Consider the following 21,542-nt stretch of genomic DNA (forward strand, 5'->3'; position numbering starts at 1 on the left):
GGAGGGCGCCACCCCCCGCACCTCCCCCTCAGCGCGGGCGCGGGGCGGGCGCGGGAGCGGCCTGGCAAAAGAAATTACTCTTTTATTCCTTTTGTTTGTTTGTTTTTGTTTGTTTGTTTGTTTCGTTCTTTCTGGCTTTGCCCGCCCGATTTCTCGCCCTTGTGACGAGGTGGTAATTCACGTGGGTGCGGCGTGATCGTGGGCTTTTTACGCCGGATGTTTTCTGCTTCTTAAAGCGTGAAGTAATTAAAAACAGGAAAAAAGGAATAGCCTTTCTTCTCTTGTTTGGTTTGTGTTCAGCGGGTCTCTCTGTAGGCTCAAGTGTTGATCTACTTACTGATTTTTACACTGCTTTTACATTTGTGAAACTTAGTTAATAAAATATATGCATATTTAAATGCATATTTAAAATGCATGTTAAAAAACGAACAAACAAACCCAAAACCCCAACCAACCAACCAAAAAAACCTGAATAAGCCCCACCGAAAAAAAACCCAAACAATGTAATGGGGTCCCACTGCAAGAAACCATGCAGTGACATAGTGGCTCCTCTTTAGGGAGAAGTTTAAATTTGCTGATAGCGCCCCACATCACCCCACACCCCACCCTGATGCTATGGACAGACAAAGACAAGGCAAGTCCTTGCTCTCTGACATCCCAAATAATCTAAACCAAATCCAGAAAATAATAAAGTTTATGTGTGGAAGTAGCCAGCCTTATAAAAGTAGTTTCACAAGCTTAGATAACTGTTTTCCTGTCTTCTAGTCAATCAATTTCCACTCTGAATTTTCCCTCTTCTCTTTAAGTCTTTCAATTCAGATCCAGAATTACTTGTAAAAATACGGGGGGTTTAAGTGTTCATGAACATTAAGTTTCATCTCAAAATTTTTTGCACTTACTGGTGTAGTTCTAAAACATTAATACTTAATTTGTTAAGACAGTGGAAGAACTTTTTGGCATATCAGTTAATGCCAGACATAGAAGAATCTTGTTATAATTATATCAAATATACTTAATAAGATACAATTTTCAAAAACTTCTGGATTATGATTTTTGCTTGTTAAATATGAACCTGATGTTTTGGAGGACCCAAAGGTTCTGAAAATTAAAGGCTCTAAACAATAAAATTTCATCTGTCCCTAACACAGGAACAGGTCAAACTTCCTTGAGCAGTTTCATCAATGTGCCTCAGGGCTGTCCTTCAGGTTTTCATGTCCACGGAGCCCTTGACCTCCTGAAAGTGCCAAATTAACTGCTGGTGCTGGTAGTAATGCTGCATCCTATTTACTACAAATTCTGCTGTTGTCTAATTATTTTCACATATCTTGACTCACTACTAAACATTTGCCCAGTCAAGATTGGATTTGAACTTGTAATCTCTATGTAAAATGCATTTGGACACTCACGGTGAACGCTACTGCCATTCAGCACTTGCTTCTTCCCTAAGAGACATGAAGTCTGGGACACGTGAAGTATTTCAAGAGAACCCAAACATATATTTCAACAAGGAGAATAAGAAAAGAGTAATGTTTAAATTCTAGAGTACTCTTCTGCAGATTCTTTCCTGCCGATGTCCTTTAAGAATTATAATATTACATTTATCTTGGGGGGCTTCAGTTTCCTGTGTCTTTTTCACCCTAATTATATTTGGATTCTGCAGACAAAATTGAGGTTGTCTCTGATAATGACACATAAAAGAATGTTGTAATGTCAGTTACACATGCTAATCCACCAGGCTGTGTTAAAAGAAGTTTGAGGTATAATTAATATTTGCCACAACTGGAAAAAAAAAAAAAAGGAAATGGAATATTAGATTTTTAATTTTTCATTATGGTGAAATGGAAAAGTGAGAATGCATTAACCTTAACTACCACTTAGATCCCCACAAAACAAATAAACAAACTAAAAACAAACAAACTAACAAACAAAAAACCCCAACCAAACAAAATAACCAGCAGCTGCAAGGAGAGTCAGGGCCTTAAAATGTTGTGGTCATCACTGGCATGAGGAATTCTCACCCTAGGAGAGTAGACGACATTTTTGCATCTGTTTTTGGAACTTTTCCTATGTTCTAGTCTTCACTCAAATGTGGGGAAAGAATCACAAAAGTTTATTTAAAAAATTTAAAGGTTCCTTACCTGTCAAATTTTCTACACGCTTTCATCAACCACAATTGATCCTGAATATGCAGAAGAGGAGAAATATGGAGGAGAAAAAAATCTCTTTCTCCCATTTGGAGGGGGAAAATTAATACCAAAGAGAAAATTAACTTCTTGGCTTGGCTGTTATGCCAGTTAATGGCAGCCTCTTCTATTTTTTTTTTTTTTTTGTCTTTCAGTGTCTAAAACACAACACATCAAATCACTTTAAATCAAATCAAAGAAAAGATTTATCACTGGCCAAATGGGCAATCAGAATTTTTTAGTTTAATTTTTCCTTTATAATTGTATGTGAAAGTATGTATTTTTATTCTCTATGTAGTTTTGTAAATCTCCAAAAGGAGACACAAGGACACACACAAGGACAATTTCACACAAATTCTGAAAGCAGAATTTCCTGTGAGCTGCTGGTGTATTTCCTTTCCCAACTGCAAAGCATGACTTATGAGACCATAACAACCCTCTAGTGTCACCTGGAGGTCTGCAGAAGCAGGTTGGTCTTGAAACCAGTGTAAAATGTTTCTACATGTTCAAGGACTGGAAAGGGGCTTCTAAAACTTGAGTAAGATTTCTGTGCATGCAAGCAAAAGACCTCTAAAGGAACTGCTTTGTTCCTTCCTTTTCCAATCACAGAATTGTTGGTTTGGCCCCTTCATATGAAGGGGACAGCCTTTTCTACTCTACTGAGCAGAGATATGCCATATGGTCTAGAAGATATTACTATGTGAATTATAAATCTTCAAGAATTAAAATCCAAAATAAAGACCAAAAAGGAAAGCTATTTACTTGTTTGGGTCAAATAAAGCAAGTCAGCAGCAGAGCCTTAACTGTCTTGAATCATTTAAACTCCATGAAAATTAATATAGATGTGCAATGTACACCAACTGCAGCCTGTCCATCATATAAATGTAGAAGAAAAAACTTAAACTTGAATCAAGCTATGCAGACAAGAAGTTAACTTACTGAATCAGCTACTGTGATTTGTAGCTGAAGAGCATTTTATCTTATGTAAATGTACTTGTAATACTCTTCCTTAATTTGCAATATCATAAAATTGGCTATAAATACATGATAAATACTGAATGACAATTGGACAAACAGGAATAGAAGAAAATCTAGTGAATGGGTTTGAAAGGTTAAAATAATCATCCCTTTGCTATTTCTATACTCTCAGAAAGAGTGTCATCACTATTTGTTTAGTCTTATTCTTGACATGAAGTCGATCAAACTGCATAGAACATGATAAAAAGGGCGGTCTGTTCTCTACAGCTAAGAGATACTGTCAATGGAGGTATAAAAAAAGAAAGGTATGAAAAAAAATCACTGACTGAAGTATCTCAGAAGTTTATCAGATATTGGTTTGTCCATATAATATTGCAAAAATATTTTGATTTGATTTTTCCTATGCAAAAAAAAAAAAAAAGCCATAATCTCAGGGTTTAAAAATGTCTGTCTGAGCAGCATCTCAGAATCAGGTCAAGAAAGACACTGAGGCGCTTGAGTGAGTCTAGAGAAGGACAGTGGAGCTAGGGAAGGGTCTGGAGTGCTATGAGGAATGGCTGAGGGAGCTGGGGATGTTAACCTGGTGAAAAGGAGGCTTGGAAGAGACTTATCATTCTCTACAGCTGCCTGACAGGGGTTGTATCTAGTAAGATGGGGGTCAATCTCTTCTCCCAAGAAATACAACAACAGCAAATGGCCTCAAGTTTCAGCAGGGGAGATTTAGACTGGGTATTAGGAAAGATTTATTCACTGAAAAGTTGATCAAGCATTGGAACAAGCTGCCCAGAGAAGTTATGGGATCACTATTCCTGGAGGTGTTTAAGTGCTGTATAGACGTGGTGTTTAGGGACACGTAGCGGTGGACTTGGCAGTGCTGGGTTAACAGTTGGACTCAATAATCTTAGATGTCTTTTCCAAACTAAACAATTCTGTCAGTCTAAGAAATGGGTCCTGGTAGATTTTTGGTTTTGAGGTTCTACTGTTTCAGTCAAATCAAATCCAGCTCATCCACACATTTTTACCCTGGGCAAATGTATAGTATCAATTCAAAGCTCTGAACAACCAGTAATCTTCCTGAAGCAACACTCAGGTCCTAGAGCAGACCTGCACAATGCCTGACCCCTGGGCAGCCATGCACTGAAATTCTCAGACCTCTCTGTGCTTCACAGTTGGCATAAAGTGGTACAAGCTTTAATGTCACATCTCCATCCAGATACAGAGCAGTGTGTGGGAGGATGAAGCTGCAGCTCTGGTCCTATGTGTCTGTTGTGCAGCAGAAGGACCTGCTAGGGAGCAGGCTGTGCTTCAAGATTGAAAAGGCATCCTCTTCAGAGGATGTGAGGAATGGAACAGTGGGAAAAAGGTGACCCCCATTACCTGCAACTTAATCTACATAAATCAAAGTCCTTTAATGTGCCATTCTTGAGATTTGCTTCTGTGTCCCTATAATTACAGCAACAAGCAGAAATAGAAAGGGTCCTTCCTCCTGCATGCAAATTCATCTGACTTCTGGGAACAGAGTCTTTTTGCTGTGGGTGCTACCTGAGGATCTGAGAAAAAATCAGTGTGGCTGGACCTGGGTGGGAAACCTAGCAGAATCTGAGATATTGGGAAGAACAGAGGTCTTGAAACATAATTGCAAGATGAAAGGGGAGATACTGCATTTTACATGCATCTGCTCCCTTGGGGAATGGGGTCACCTGCGGAGGGAAGTGGTGACATGGATATCCTGAAAATATGTGCTGGGAGTTCTTTGGACAGCCTTGCACTGGTCTTGAGCCAAACCTATCTGATTTAGGCAATGTGACAGCAAAGGCCATCAAGGTCCAGTAGCCAGGGATATTCCCTGGCTGAGTTTTAAATGCCTAGTATGGATGCAGTTAGGGGATGCATCTGGTTATAGGCAAGGTATGGATTGCCAAACCGCCCAGACTGGCACAGTGCAGAAAGTAAGTCAAGCAAGGAAGACCTTATTGGGTCTTCCCAATAAGGAACCAAATAACTTACTGGGTTTAAGTGGATGCTGAATATTTTTTTGCTGAACTTCTGATCCATATGTTAGATTATTTGATTTGACCATTTTGGTCACACAATTGCCAAAGAGCTTGGGAAAAAAAGAATGGGCAGTTTGCAGTTGCTGCTACTGGGCTTACTTTTTGGGCTGTGAATGCTCTTCTGACTTACATGCTATATTCCTAATATATTCCTGTGCTAACCTTTTCAGATACAATTAACTGGATGTATTTCTACATATATTGTTATGGAAAATGAGATCTACAGGCACTATTTTAAGTATCATAAGATGGTTGGCAAAAGTAATGTGATTTGCTAAGAACAGCTCCCCAATACTTAGAAAAAATTTTAGCTCAGTAAATTTACCTTTTTTTCCTGCAATTGCTCTGATTTTGGAAACCATCATAATCTAAGTTAATTCACAAAGATAGTACCCTTAAATAAAAAAATAAAAGGAATTAATAAAAATCAGAATTGATTGCAGTTCTTTGTAGAAATATTTGTTAATATTTCTTCAGTACCCCATAATGGAAGAATTTTTTAAAAATTAACATACAGTGCATAGCAGAAAATTAAGCAAGAGCAGCACTAAGTATTGTACTAAAACAACAATCAGGGGCAAAATAACAGAATGTCAAGTGCTGCAACAAGTCTTCCTGATTAACTGGGCAGGTTGCTAACTAGGTTGTTAATTAGTACAGCCTTATACTTAGGCACCCGTTCATGTAAGATTTTTCCCAGCATTCCACACTGTATAATCCTATTGAAGCTGTGAAAAGCAGCAGGTGTTTAGTTTGTGTATGGTTGGCATAATAATTACACCTGAGTAAAAAACTTTAACAAAACACAGCTGCTGTTTCTGTCCAAATAAACTCCAGTAATAGTGCTGAAGCTCTATGTAAGGATAATTTATCATCTACTGATACAAAATCTATATGGAAGCAGAAACTATTTTTTTTAACTCATAGTCTTTTCTTAAAAACTGAAGAAGCCCATTAATATCTTCTTTGGGCACTGGCTGACAAACACTGGCTAACATTTTATAGCAATGCTGTTATGCATCATGGTATCCATACTGAAATATTTGGATATTGGAGACTCAGCAGCCGGTGATGGCCATTAGAACATGCATCAGTCTCTTACATGGCCAGTAGCATGTAGCTTAATATGAATATAGAAGCAGAAAAAAGCAGAAAAAAGGGATGGGATATAAAAGATGTTTTTATTTTAAGTTTAGACTGGCAGTTGTAAGATTGAGTTATATATAACATCCCAACTTGAGTACTAAAGAAAAACTCCCCCAAATACTATGTGCAGAGGAAAAGATGTTTGACCTGATTTTAAATGCTGTGGGATAAACAGCCTAGAACTCAAAATACAAGAATTATAAGTCTTCTCAGTGCCTGTTGAGTCATTAAACCTCTGCAGGTGTCCCCCACAGAGTTAGGAATCTTGAGCCAAAAAAAAAAAAAAAAAAAAAGGGGCATTTTAACAGAGCAGCTTTTAAAAATGGCGTAAAAATGAAAGTGCTAGGGGCAGGAATGCAGAAGTAGGGGAACAGTTTAAAAGGATGAAAAGAGAAAGGAACAAGGAAGCAGAAAAGCAAAGAGCAGAATGCCGTGGTCAGACGGTCAAGGAAAAGAGGAATAATTATGGGGAACAGGAAGTAATTGAGTCACAAAAGTACAGAGAACATCTCAGGCGGTGAAAGGAAGTAATGACAACAAAATATAGAATTTCTTTGGGTCAATACAGAAGAAGAAACTGGGCTTACCTGTGTTAGCTGGAAGGTGTGTGGCAACATTGTCCAAAGCAGGAGAACATGGAAGAAGCTGAGACGCAGGAGAAGGGACAGGAGCTTGGCAGTGTGTCCCTTCTGTCAGCAGCAAAAATGGATGAGAGCCCCGTATTGTGTGTCTGTGTTTTGTGTACATTTTTCACCTGAAGCACACCCACACATAAATGAAGGATCAGGCAGCTTTTCCTGTTAAGAACTTGAAAATCAGGAATTAGGCCAAAGAAAAAAAGTTTTAAAATAGCAGGGAAAAAAAGCCATGCTAATTTTTCCTTTCTTTGTCTGTCTCATGATGCCTGAGCAGTAGGATTTAGTGATATTACTGAAGTAATGCAAATCGTATAATATTTCTTAAAACCCTTGGTATCCATCTAATTCGCATTTCATTCATGTTTGTGTTGATATTTTGCATACTTACTTTCTTACTAGTGGTGAATATTTTAAATTCAAGTGATATTTATATTTTTGTGGATTAAGAGAAAAGGTACACAGTTTCCCATATTCTTTGTAGCAAGGTCCACAATATAAAAAGCCTCCAGCAGGAAACTTTATACATTTATTAACATCTTAATCTTCTCTCTCAAAATGCTGTCAAAAGAGGGAAATAAAAATGATTTACTAAATTCTATGTATGTTCAGGAGTCATCTGTCTAGAATGAAACACAGAGAAGGAAAATTGTGAGATCATTGTATTTTGCTGCACCCAGGGGACCAGGGGCTACCACACTGCTGCTTACCACAAGGTTAGAACATGGTGGTGTTCTGCAGCACCATGGCTAATCAGAGTGGCACTGAAATGATTCCCAAGGGCTGGGGTTCTGGAAATTGCTCAAGATGACCCTTCATCTGCACTACCTCCTTATTTCTTAGCCAGGCAAAGCAATCAAGTTGGAGGGCTTGCAGGGTTATGCTGCTACCCTGAGTGAATTGCTTCTGATAGATAGGTTGCGTCTTTCAGAACTGGTTTAGATGTCTCAGCCTTAAATCTATCCAGACCATATACACATAAAGGTTTAATTCTGGTGAGAGCCATAGACATCATATAACCATAAAACCATACCAACAAACTGCCTATCAACATGGGAGCTGCAAGACAGCAAATTATATAAAGTGTAATAGTGTGGACCACTAAATTCTACTATTAGTCCTCACTTTTTATCAAGTTTCACAATATAGTCTAACCTATTATTTACATTAAATTTTAATCGCTATTCCTATATACTTACCTTTTTATTGCTGTTCATTGATAGTTCAAATCTGATTTCCTTTTATGACTACGTAACCCATCTTGTGGATCAAGAGAATCCAGTTGATAAAACCTTTTTGGATTTCAGCAAAGCTTTTTATACTCCCACAGGATCCTTCTGGACAAAATGCCCAGCCCACAGCTGGACAAACACTTTCTGTGATGTGTGAACAGCTGGCTCATGGGTGGGATACAAAGGGTTACAGTGACTGGGGTGACACCAAACTGGTGGCCTGTCACTGGTGCGTTTCACAGGGCTCCATCCTCAGCCCTCTGCTCTTCAGAAATGATGTGGACAGAGGACTGGATGGATACTGAGCAATTTCACAGATGTTACAAAACTGTAAGGAGCTGTTAGCTCACTCTAAAGCAGAGAGGATTCTGTACCTGGGAAAGGGCAATCCTGGGTGTATGGACAAGCTGGGGAGTGAAGCACTGGAAAGCAGCACTGCAGAAAGGGGTCCTGGTAAATGGCAAGTTGAACAGGAGCCAGCAGTGCCCTGGCAGCCAGGAGGGCCAACCCTGTCCTGGGGGCATCAGGGACAGCATCACCAGCCAGGCAAGGGAGGGGATTGTCCTGCTCTGCTCTGAGCTGGGCCAGCCTCACCTCGAGTGCTGGGGGCAGTTTTGGGTGCCACAATAAAAAAGAGATTTTAAACTATTAGAGAGTGTCCAAAGGAGGGCCATGAGGGTGGTCCCAAGTGTCTGGAGAGGAAGCCCTGTGAGGAATGGCTGAGGGCACTTGGTCTGTTCAGCCAGGACAAGAGGAGACTGAAGGAAAACCTCATTGGAGTTACAGCTCCCTTGTGAGGGGAAGCAAAGGGGCAGATCCTGATCTCTTCTCTGTGGTGACAGCGACAGAACCTGATGAAGTGGTCTGAAGATGAATCAAGAGAGATTTAAATGTTAGGAAAAGCTTCTTCACAGGGAGGTTGAGCACTGGAACAAGCTCCCCAGGGAAGTGGTCACAGCACCAAGCCTGCCAGAACTCAAGAGACATTTGGAGATTCTGTGATTCTATTTACAGTATAAATTTTGCCTGCTAATACTATTTAAACACAAGATGTTGTCTCTCTTATCTTTGTATTTAACCATAAGCAGAGGCAAAGAAGAGGAAGATAAAATAGTGAGCGTCCTAATATAGGAAAGTACAAAAAAAAAATTAATTTAGCTTCAGTGGTTTGGTTTTGTATCCAGGATTAATGGATATGTGCCACAAATTGTTCTCTGTTTGTGCCTTCCTTTCATACATTAAAAAGGGGATAAAATGTTTTCCTCTCTCACAAGATAAATCCATTCCTATTCAAGGAAATGTGAGATATCATTGTGATGAATGCCATGAGAAACTAATAATTCTGGGTGCAGCATAAGCTTGGAAAGATTTGCACTAAATGAAGGAGTGGCCAGAAACTGAATGAGCAGGGCTGAACAACTGCCCTTTCTATTAGTTCTCATCCAGCCCATGGACTAAATGAGGCGGGGATCCTGTGGAAAAAAATACTGAGCCATCATGTAATTATAGACTGCACACACAGTTAACGATGAATCCACACAAGGAGTCAGAACAGAGGCTGTGCAAATACAAGCACATCTATTGACTCTCATACCATTTGAGTTGTTTTCACTACATGCAAAGGCTTCTCCATGCAGGATGGTCTGGGGCTGCTGTACAGAAACCATAAAGGTACACTTTTCTGGATCCAATTTTGACTTTTCACAGACTTTGCCTTAATATATACATTAAGTATACTCACACACAACAGATGCACACATGTGCTTACAACAGTGTCTGCTACAGAGTAATGTAGTGGTAAGGGGTGTTATAATTCACACAGATAATCTACATTCCACCCCTGAGTTTCCTTGCTCTTAGTAAAGTACTGAGCTTTGCCATTGAGAGTGGATTATGCAAAGGGATCACACATAGAAGAAATTTTGTTACGACTTTGGGAGGGGTAGCCAGGGGATCTGCAATTATGTGGATCGAGAATATAAACCTCTTACACAGGAATGTGCAGGAGATCAGCTGCATTCCTTCAGTCCAGAGCCTGTGGTAACAACAGAGAAATGTTATAAAGCTACTGAATTAGAGAAGTCTTTTTTGCCCTCACAGTTTTGGTTTTGCTTAGCCTGTTTACTGGGACAGCTCAGAGGTACAACACAGATAGAAACCAGCTCTGTTTACCCTAACTAGGATATTCATGCTGAAACCTAATTTTTATGTCAATATTTTGATGTTTTCACTGCTGACTGTTTTAGCAGGCACAGCCAAATACTGCAGGATTATAGACTGAATTCAGAGGTGAAAAATATCAAAAGCTTTCCTTTTCTTTCTTTATGTCTTTTAAAAGATACTAGAATAAATTACAGGTGAGAAACTTGTAGAATATAGACTGCCTAAGTATAGATTTTCCTGTTTGGAAGATTTTCTGCTTACATTTCACTTTCTGGGTAGCAAATACTAACAAATGCCAAGTTGCATTTGTGCAGCCTTTGCAACAATAATAAAGTTGATTTTCACTCTGTTAGCTGCTCAGTGATAATGTTTAGAAGTTACTGTTTAGCTTCTGTTCTATTTTGACAGATGTACCCACATTTCTTTTTTTTTTTAAAAAAAAAAAGTTTATTCAGAAGAAATACTTTTATTCGGAAGAAATATAAAAAAGCATCCCACATTGGTAAAAGTGAAAAGTTACAATCCCAGTAGTTTTTCACTTAGTGATAACTTACAAATTCATTTTAACACCCTGCAGCAATCACATCATATTTGATTTGAACAAGCAATGCATAGAGTTTTAGCCATTAATATATGTATTATTTTTCATTATTTAATGCATCATATGGCAAATTTAGTCAGTATTATTGATACAGAATTGCAGTGCCTACACACATTAACACTAAGAACATGGAAAAACTATGTAGTTGTGTGGTTGCCTGCATGCTCACTCAGTTCTTTGGCATATCACTAATTTAATGCAGACAGCCTCTTGAATGCCACTGAAAAATAAATAATTCATTAGCAGTGACAGTCAAATAGTCAGACATATTCATCGCACTTAATATGCATGGTCATGTTTTATATTTGGGTGCTGCTGCTGATGTTTACACATAAAATTGGTATTTGATGCTGGTTGAATAGCAAATAGATAAGAGAAATAGCAAATAGAAAGTTGAGTTTGCATATAGCTTTTCAGTATACTATGAGTCACTTTACATACAGTACAAAATAGCTTATAGGCTACTATCTCTTAATTTTATGTTTGATATCCCCACTGCATTATACCTCCTTTGAGATTTACTGTATTTTGAAGCAGCAATAAAAGACACTTATAAGAAGATAGAATCTCAGCTCCACTGAAGGTGGGACCAAAAGTCACTGACTTAACAGAGACAATATTTTTTATCTTTATAAACTAAACTTGCTGTGTTTTACAATGTGCCTGACTTCCCTTTGGGATTACAGGAGACTCAATCATCAAATGGAGCTGCTCACACTGAGACAGCCACTTTAGTTGTTACGGGTTTTTGATTAACTTGCACTACAGCAAAAGCAACTGAAGTTTCATTTTTTGCCCATCCTCACCCCCTTTATTGGGAAATTACTGTAAATGTCTTTTGATTTCCAGTAACTTCTGATATATAAGGGTAAAGTGATATTTATTATTATGAGTTACCTGTTGACTTTGCTTTTATTTGCAACTTGGTCATTCAGACAACAGCATCAAAAATGAACTTTAGGAATAAATGTTATTTCTACAATGGTTAAGCATGGAAATGTTTGATTTCTGTACTCTTTTCAAATCTATTATTAAACTATAGCACTTTGCAAAAAAGGGCAATATCAAAATAGAGTGATAAATATACCAATATATTTATTCTATAAGTAATTTCCAAACAGTTTATCATCAGTTTATAGCTTATAAAACCTATATTACTATACTGACATAGTGACTTATCTTTAAATAGAAATTAAATCTTAACCTAAATGTCCTAAGTATATTTTGAGGACCATAACTGTATAAAGTAGAATACTATATTCTAAAGTAGACTTCAGATAAATTTTAAAGAATTATATTCTATCATTAATACAATACAAAAAAAGAGATTTTTGCAAGAATGGAACATGGCTGCATATGTCAGTGTAGCTAACACTAGTGCAGTTGGAATGGCAGGTCAATGATGTATGTATTGCCTTCTCTGATGCCCACTTTAGATTTCTTCTTTTCACAACAGGATGTTATCACCATTTTTTTCCTGAGTCCTGTCCTACCCAGAGTGTCTGTCTTTGGTATTTAGGTGAAAGCCAGAGTAAAACCTGCTACTAAACCAGGGGTTGTTGTTCTCAGTACCCTTCACAGATGTGAACTGGCCTCTTTGGAAGTAGATGATTAAAGTGTTTTTACATGGACGGTCAGAAATGTGGAAAGGAAGTGAAAAATTATAACCCTAACTTTAGTTCATATTCTGTGAATTTTAAATGTTCAGATAAATGGGAATACAAATTTGTACAAAGCACTGGAGGAAAAAAGGCTGAAATCCCAAAAAAGGTTAATTGTACATTTAAAAGAGCAACCAATTAACTTGCAATCAGCATTTATGACTTTTCTTGCTTTCTTAAGTGGGTTTCCAAACCAGAGTTTGATCTTCAAGTAAGTTATTATTTCAAGGGAATTCAGCATCAGAGTCGTTATCATAGATGCAATCTGAAATGGAAATAAAATGCAAAACTATTAATATTGTGTAGTACTTCAACACAAAGATATATTTATTGTAATTAAATATAAATGAAGTATTGTCCCAAATGTTCTACATACCCTCACCAATATCATCATAAATCTCTCCATCACTGTAAGTCAAAAAAGACAAATAATATATTAAAAGTTGAGACATCAGAAATGTATTAAAATATACAGTATGGTGCAGGCAGTCTATCAAATAATTAACTTGCTAATTAGGAAATTACCACCTTTGTGGTAACAGCAATGTTAGGCAAGATGATGAAGTCAAAGTATTTTCAGGGAAGAGTAGACTTGGATACATTTCTTTATAACATGAAAGGGTTGCTTTATTAGAAGTCTGTTTTATTTATTACATTTCTACATAGATATTCTCACAGAGTTATTTCCAAAAAGAAGTTAAATACTTTTTTTTTTTTTTTAAAAATTGATCTGAGAAAAATTGAATTAAAAAACACAATCAGTATGCCCTTGAAATTCATTTTGTTTCTCAGCAATTGCATAATAGTTTTGGAGGCACTACTTTTTAGGTAATGAATTTAGGTAATGTCTATAAAAGATACATGCTCCATGAACAGGAATTTTCAAACATGTGACTTAGATACGTGTACAGGCCCATGGAAGACAGTAAGACTGTTTATATTTATAATTCAAACATATGTGTGTTAAATGCCTCTAAATTCTAAATGTGACAACTCTAAAAGTGACATCTGATTTGATATTTAAGGGTCTAATATAAAAAACCTCTTGAAGGAAATAGAGACGCTTTGTCTGACATGAGTTTTGGATTAGAACCAAAATGCTGAGCTCCATGCAATTACTTGGAGCAACACTGAGCCAAATCTCTATCCTGCTAACACTGAAGTATAAACAAAACTAAAGAAAATTTGGTCCATTTTAGTTAAATATTTGAAAAAGACTTCAATACACCTAATAACATCAACTTGCTGTTCAGTAATAGTTTAGTACCAATGATGCTTAATTTATGTGATTTTTCATGCTTTAACCAGAGTTTATGGTTAAGCAATGAGGAATGAAGCTCTGGCAAATTTCCTGCATGGATGTATGTGATTGATTTTTGACAAATCCTAACTCCTTAAAAATAACTCAATTTGCAAGTTTAGAATGACAGACTAAAATAATTACATTCCACTTTTTTTTTTTTTTTTTTACCAGACCATTTAGAACAAAATGGAGTGTTACAACAAATTTTTCAAAATGATCACTTTATACTTACTTCTGAACTAAATTGCTTCTCAGAACATAGCCATCTGTAAAAGTGAAATATAGATGTATTTAAGTTAAATTGAAATACTCATTACTTCTGTTACTAGCACTAATGAAATGCATTTTTTTATACACTTCAGATGAAAGACATAGATGGAAAACAATGTACAATGGACATCTAGCTGATGAAGATTTTGTTATATGCAATGTTTTTCTTATTCTTATTTGCCTACTTAAATGGTAATATAGGTATGCAAGATTAGGTTATATCTTGTATTTCAGTTTCCTGGTTGCATGAAAGGGGTGTGAAACAACAATTATTAACAAAAACTATAGTTCAGTTCACAAACAATATCACAAAAATACAGTATAATAAAAACAACATAATAGTATTTGTAGTAATACTAGGTAACAGGAATATTTAGAGTTCCATACAGGGACAAAAATATATTTTAGGATGTGTACACCAATTAAACAAGTTGAAATGAAACCAGATAAAACTACACATATTCTTTTTTAATGTATATAGTTTCCTTAAGAAAATTACTTCCTGTCTTTGGTGAAACATATCTTCTGAAATACTTGTCAACTGGTAAAGTGAATACAAAGGAAGAGAGAGCCATAACAGCAAGTACGTGTTTATAGGGAAGCACTAGCAAGCTGGTACGAAATTAGGAGGGTTCTCAAGAATAAATATGATCTTGTATTTGAAATTACTGTGTAAATTTCCTTATTTTAATCATTAGGAGTATCTATTCAGAATATTTTAGGTCAGTTATCTTTCCCCAGTTTTAATTTTCTGGAATAAAGACATGGAAATTGATTTTTTGAATTTTATTTTTAAAAGACATTGTCTTTTCAAAATTCTTTTTAGGGCACTCCAATAATTTCCATGACTTTTGAAGTCTCCAGGAAATATTTAAAATCATTTGGCTTATCTTAGCTTCTCTGCTTGTTCATATAATTTTCTCAAGTGAAAGCAAAGTTTCTTTGCTCATAGCCATGGCATACAAACACAGTGTTCTTGGAAGTTATGTGCATGTGACAGTGCTTCTACCATTACAAAGCATTATCTAGGTTCTTCTGATGATTCCTAACCCTTAAATATGTGGGGGATACAACCCCTACTGGTCTCACACTCTTTCAGATTTACTAATTTAAAGTTACATGTCCAAGGTTTCAGTTTCTAAATAATTTATTAGTTTTTATGGTGCTTGCAAATAAGGAAGAAGCCAACAGGTCAGCACACTCCATGCTGATTACTTAGCAACCACTGAAAGCTAGAACACATTGTGCCAGCTGCTCACTGACAAAGTAAAGGAAGCTCAGAGAGGTCAAACCTTAAACTTTGGGCCACTGAGGTCCATTTATATCCTACAGATTAAGCAAAATCTACAAAGCTGAATTGAAAGCTTTTGTATATTTCAAAATGTGTATGTTCAGACCAAGAATGAATTTGAGATGATAGATGAAAATCAGTTCCTTGTTTCACTTTTGACATTTTAAATAATTTCATACCATTTAAAATAAGCCATAGCAGAACATGTTCCTAAGGTCATGAGCCCCAGCTTAAAAAGGTGAGAACACATTGAAATATAATTTGTGGTTTTGTTTAACTGTTGATAGAGGCTTGAAACTATGGAAGTGCTTCATAAGTTAATGATTAAATCAAAGAATTCATGTGCCAGAAAATAACAAAACCATCTTTAGTTGTGGATTTTCCATCTACCTGGCCATCAGAAGGTAAAATCACAGCTTTAAGATCTGAGGAAATAGGAACAACTAGAGAAAATAAACAAAACTGTCATGCATTTAACTGAAGTAGGATTCAAACTTTGCTAACTAATGTGTAAATTGACTGGGATCTATTCAGAGGCTTTCAGGGAGGATATTTTTATTTGTTTTGCTCTTTTATGCATAGCAAAGCAGTAGCTCCTGTCATTATTTGAAAGGCTTTGAAGACTATGAGAGGAAAACAGCCAACATGAACTACTTTCTACTTTGTTATTAGCTTGATTCAAAAAATGTGGCTTTGAAAGCTGTTTTTTTTGGGAAGTGCCTCTACTAGTGCAATCCATATTTTGAAAAACATATGTGTTGTTATGCAAGAAATTCTTCCTCGCCCTGCAGGCCTGCCAGGAAGAAGGCTGTGCTCCAGACTGTAACAGTTGAGTACAGGAAGGAAAAAATAAAAGGAAGGTGGTTGAATCCCCTTCAGAGTTTTATAGCATTGGACTGTCTTCTACATAGGTCAGAGGTAAAAAGGAAAGGTGAGCAGGAGGATGCTGCTACTTTGTAAGTAGGCTGTTCCAGCACAAAGTAATTTTTCACTAGGAGGTTTTGAAAGTGTTGTAACAGAAGCTTATTAAGAAATTGAAACCATCAAGAAATGGTTTTGGACTTCTCCAAAAGTTCAAAAATTTCTGCCAATCCTGGCCAAGGATTTAAAAGAAACAGTGAAAGGCCTCGTGCCGCTCCCAGAAAAAGCAGACATGCCAGCAAAGACATATGCCTTGGATTAGCTGGGAGCTGGGGGGAAGACTCCTAAGCAATGTTCCCCCCAGCCTGTTGAAAAGATTAAACTGTATTTCTTGCAATCCAAAGTAAGAATATTGTTATTGATTTTCTACTGGCTGCAATCAATGGGCTAGTGCTATCCAGAGGTGCAGTAAGGGTTTTACTTTTACTAAACTCAGTGGGCTATCATAGCTATACTCCTTTTGGCAAAGGGGGAGAGACAGAGCAATAGGAACATCTGCTGATCCTAGCTGCAAAGAAAAACTTTACCCCAAAAATGGTATTTTTTTCTAATAATTAGTGTATCTTGTCCATTGGAAGTATTTTGGATTTTTTAAGGGCAAGCCAGTATTAAAACACAGTAATAAGATAACAACAATCTGCCTCTGTTCAACAACCAGGCAAGGTAAACCTCAGTAAACCAGGGAAGAGAGGTTTTACATATCCTAATCAACCATTCTCTGACAATTTGATAGGTACTACAGTTTTTTAACAAAACTTACATTTTCCTTCTTTGTTCCTGCAGAGGACCTTAGTATCATCTGTACTTTCAATAATGTCAAGAGATTCCCCTGGTTTAATTTGTAAGTCTTTATATCCCCATCTTTTCTGAGAGAAGTTCTGGACTGTGGTTGTAGAGTAAATAACTTTTATTTCACCGTCAAACTGAAAAGAAGAAAAAAAATCCCCAAACCATAGTTAAAACCCATTAATGTTTTTACATTAATATTCCATTTATTACTAAATTTTTGGAAATTAAGAAATATTTGTATATGTTACAATATGTGTATATGGCCCATACTTGCCATCTGGACTTAGAGATGCTCAGATCACTATTTTTACATGTGGTAATACTTTACCTTTCAAAATCAAGTTATAGGGAACAGATTAGAAGACACCATGCAGATACCTTGTTTTTATATTTTATGTGAAGATGACACTTTGAACAAAACTTACTTTGAACTTTTTTCTGAATTCCTTCTCTTCTTTTTCCATCTTCTTGAGCTTTTGTACATCCTTTTCATCTGACTTAGGTTTTCCAAAGCTTCCTGATTTTGATGAACTAAACAAAGAGGTTAAAACAAAATTAGCAACACATCAGAGGCACTGGCATGCTTTCTGATAATTATTGTGAAAATGCATTTGCCTTCATGTGTCTTTAACACTTTTTTGTTGCTCTAAAAAACCAATATTGAGAATACAATACAGATTTGACTTCAAAATCAATAAAAAAGTGGGGCTGTCTTTCCTACTTATCTCTGATATTTATCTATCGCATAAGTGAATATCAAAAATTAATTTTAAATATCTATCTGCTGCGACACTTTAGAATCTCTCAGTAAGGAGCAGTTTTTGTGAAGACTGTGCATCTTTGGGTAATAAACTGAATGACATGTCACACTGTGGAGGCAGCTGGAACATCTTAGCCTTGTGTGTGCTAGTCCTATGTGCCCATAGACTTTGCTACACCAGAGAATCTGTGTTACATGATCTGTTTCAAGTTCTGGGGTTTTTTTTGCACATCCCTGATAGCATTGACTTTTGCCAAAGAGCATGGAAGAGTTTCATGGCCTAACTGCCCTTTCTGATGATGCACCTGGGTGTCACACTGTATTAGGAATGGTGAAAGTGACAGCACAAACTCTCTAGCTTTGTTCAAAAGAGAGAAAGTTTTATTCTTCCTGATCTTCTTCTATAGACAGTTCCGAGAAGGTCTGAAAAGGTAAACCTCTCATTTGCCATCAAACCAGCACATCACCATCATTAGAGAGTCGGGAACAACACCCCTTGATCCTTTCTCGCAGGAAAACAACAAGATGACAAACAACACCTGCAAAGGTTGTTTTCCCTCTCCAAGGACTGTTTGGATTCCTCCTTATGATTTCTCAGACCAGAATGAGAAAGTTGTGTGACTTAGTTTCATACAGGCTCAAGCTAATGCCTGAAGCTTAAAAATCTCTTATTTGACCATTTTAAGTTCCCACACCTGGGAATGTAAAGTCTGACTTTACTTTTTGATCCTTGCTGATCTTGGGAGGATGACACTTCCACTGATGATGTGTGTATGCGACCTATCTTAGATTTAGCTTAGAAGGACCACTTATTTTCTTTTGGATACACAATCCAAAAAGATCTCTCTCTTATGTTTCCAGACTACATTATTGTAGTGTACTGTCACTCCCTCTGAATGGAGAAAGTGACAACAGGATGTGACATGTCATAGTTATCTTCACAGATCCAACTGTGCCCATAACCCTGCGCTCCAAAGATGACCATATTTTTCTTGCTCAGGATAAAAGTTTTTCAAGGTGAACCTACATCTCCAAATATGTGTTTCATACTTTAAATACAGGCACTGCCTCCTTTTCTCTTAAAATACTGCAGCAGCTGAGATAAAGTATCCTACCAGTCCCCAAATTTTGATAGAAAAAGAACTACAATCTATAATTATAAGTTCCTTCAGGCCATGCATCATTTTTTACCTCTTTTCCATCAGAGACTGAATATGTTGGCATGCAAAAAAGGCTTATTTATTGTATAGTCTAATTATTATTTCAATTTGTAATGGAGGAAATAACATTTAACTGCCATTATCAGCAGTAGGTTTATGAGAATTACAAAACCTGACAACACCAAATAAAGCAGATATTAGTATCAATCTGCTTTTAGTACATACTTTAAAAACGTCTCCCAGTGTATTAGATTTCCAATCAGGGAAGTAATATTTTCACTTGCCTGGGATCAGGTGGTGGAGGCGGGAAGTCTGAGGAGTCAACGTCATCATAAACATTGTCTCCATAATCTGAAATGATAGTGTTCAAAAGAGTGAAACATTATTATGTGAAAGTTGAGAAGTGAATACATTGTGTTACAATGTATGGCATTTTAGCTAAATTGATGAGAAATTATGGCAAGTACTGTAGGCATTTACTGTCTATGGTAACTCTGGGTTCTGTTTTGTACAACCTGTGCAACTCCACCCAAACTTTTCAGATTAAGATTCTTTATTAATAATGACAGATATTCACTGAAATTCTAATCCTCTGAAGCTGAAGCAAGTTTTAGGACAAGAGACAGCCTTTAAATTTCCTGTTAAGTAATCAAATTCTCACAGAATTTGATTGCACTAATGTATATTTTTTGAGTTTGATTTTAATGCACATTCAATAACTTCTATAGCACCCTGCTCAATGCAACATTGCTTAGAAGTGGATAAGAATCATGGATATGTTAGTTTTTAGGCCATCTTGTAATGCCAAAGCAGTGAAGAGCATTCTTAGCCCAAGAATACTTTTTTAACCATGTTCAGCAGTAGAGGGGAAACAATTGTTCCATTCATCAAACCAATAGCCAGAAAATTCCAATGGCCAGCAGGATATAGAAGGTTCAGAACTCACTTCCAGAAGTGGACTCAAAAATTCTAAGAACCTGCTTTTTGTTCCTCATCTGAGCTGATGCTTATATGTTCTTTTACAAACACACTGCAAGTGGTAAAAATAGAAAAAATAATTTCTCTTTACCTTTGATGTCTTTCAATGAGTGCTTCTTTCCAGGTGTATCTGTTCATATTTAATGCCAAATAAAATGGATCAGTGTAAATCTCAGGTAGAAAAATCACATTAAATACATTAAACTATTTACCAGGGAACATCCAATGTATATGTATCTCCTTGTGTGCAGCTGGATCAGTCACAATATTTGAAATTTGTTTACTGGAACTGGGTAAGCAATAGGAAGTCCTATTTCCTTCCTTGGATGTATTTTTGTGACTAGCATGATACAGAGCAATGTATACAGAAAAAGAATCAGGAATCAATATGGAGACTGAACAATAGGCTATTAATTACCTTTTTCAGACTGCTTTGTTGAAGAAGACATGCTGGAGGAAAAAAAAAGCTCATTAAGTATTTATATCACATTAATGGCCTTTTTTGTAACCTAAATAATTTAAAAAACTTGCAACACAAGGGCTCCGAGTAATCTCCAGACATTTTGAAGTGCCACTGACACCAGCAAAACTTAGGGACTAAATAGATTTTTATCACTGAATTAAAGTAAACTGGTTCAGAACCAAGTGACTCAAGAATGTGGCCAAAACACTACCTGCTGATTTATTCTCTAGGTAAGGTGGATAGAAGACAATCTTTGCATTTTTCTGTTTGGCATATTATTCCTAAAATTTTGATTAACAGGTCTAGATTTACCAGCTACATTATACTGGTGAGAAAAGTAAATTATAACTGAGTATGCAGCAAATTTGCATGACCGGTGGCACAAAAATTCTGGTGCCTTTCACCAAAAAAAGAATTCAGTATATTTTGATTACTAGACTTTTGCAACAAATACAGCTTGTTAAGAGAATAATTATGCAGGTGAAAAGAAAGCTCGGTGTTTTTGCAGAAAAGTATCATCCTGAGCTGCGATTTGATTCATGGTTCATTAGGCTGTTGTGAGGACATGTTAGTAGCATGTGATCAATGCTTTATTAGAATTAGTAAATGTGCATTTTGATTTCCTGACAGATTCTTACAACAAATTGTCATTTTCTTCTGCCTCATTGACTTTGGCTGTTTTTTCTCGTAAACTTTTCTTTTTGTCATCTTTGACCTTTAGCCTCTTCAAGATTCCCCAGGGCCAGATACCATTCTTATCTTCATCCTGCGATACAGACCTTTGGAGTATGCATGCGATTATCACAATGTAAAATTTATTGTTCTTCTTAAAAGGCCCAGTTAAATTCTCCATTGATGCACATAATTATCATTAATTCCCAAAGTGAAGTCACTTACCCAAATGCTAACATGCTAAACTAGAAATATGTATGTTAGGCCACTTGTAGCTGCTGA

General features: G+C 36.6%; 1 protein-coding gene across 3 annotated transcripts in view; it reads right to left on the bottom strand.

Moving 5' to 3' along the window:
- Positions 1–12,067: 12,067 nt before the first annotated feature.
- Positions 12,068–21,542, bottom strand: part of FYB1 (FYN binding protein 1) — a 52,851-nt gene continuing 43,376 nt past the window's right edge. For 2 of the 3 annotated variants that reach the window (XM_033520523.1, XM_015615300.2), the window contains exons 12-20: positions 21,227–21,367; positions 20,544–20,575; positions 20,217–20,255; positions 19,432–19,498; positions 17,653–17,758; positions 17,199–17,361; positions 14,189–14,222; positions 13,030–13,061; positions 12,068–12,918 (exon numbers count right to left, since the gene is read on the bottom strand). In XM_033520523.1, the coding sequence (XP_033376414.1) occupies positions 12,878–12,918; positions 13,030–13,061; positions 14,189–14,222; positions 17,199–17,361; positions 17,653–17,758; positions 19,432–19,498; positions 20,217–20,255; positions 20,544–20,575; positions 21,227–21,367 (655 nt within the window). In that variant the 3' untranslated portion in view covers positions 12,068–12,877. The remainder of the gene's footprint in view (positions 12,919–13,029; positions 13,062–14,188; positions 14,223–17,198; positions 17,362–17,652; positions 17,759–19,431; positions 19,499–20,216; positions 20,256–20,543; positions 20,576–21,226; positions 21,368–21,542) is intronic. The other variant, XM_015615301.2, reaches the window with a different exon arrangement.

Source organism: Parus major, chromosome Z (genome assembly GCF_001522545.3).
Source record: "Parus major isolate Abel chromosome Z, Parus_major1.1, whole genome shotgun sequence".
Classification (NCBI taxonomy): Eukaryota; Metazoa; Chordata; class Aves; order Passeriformes; family Paridae; genus Parus; species Parus major.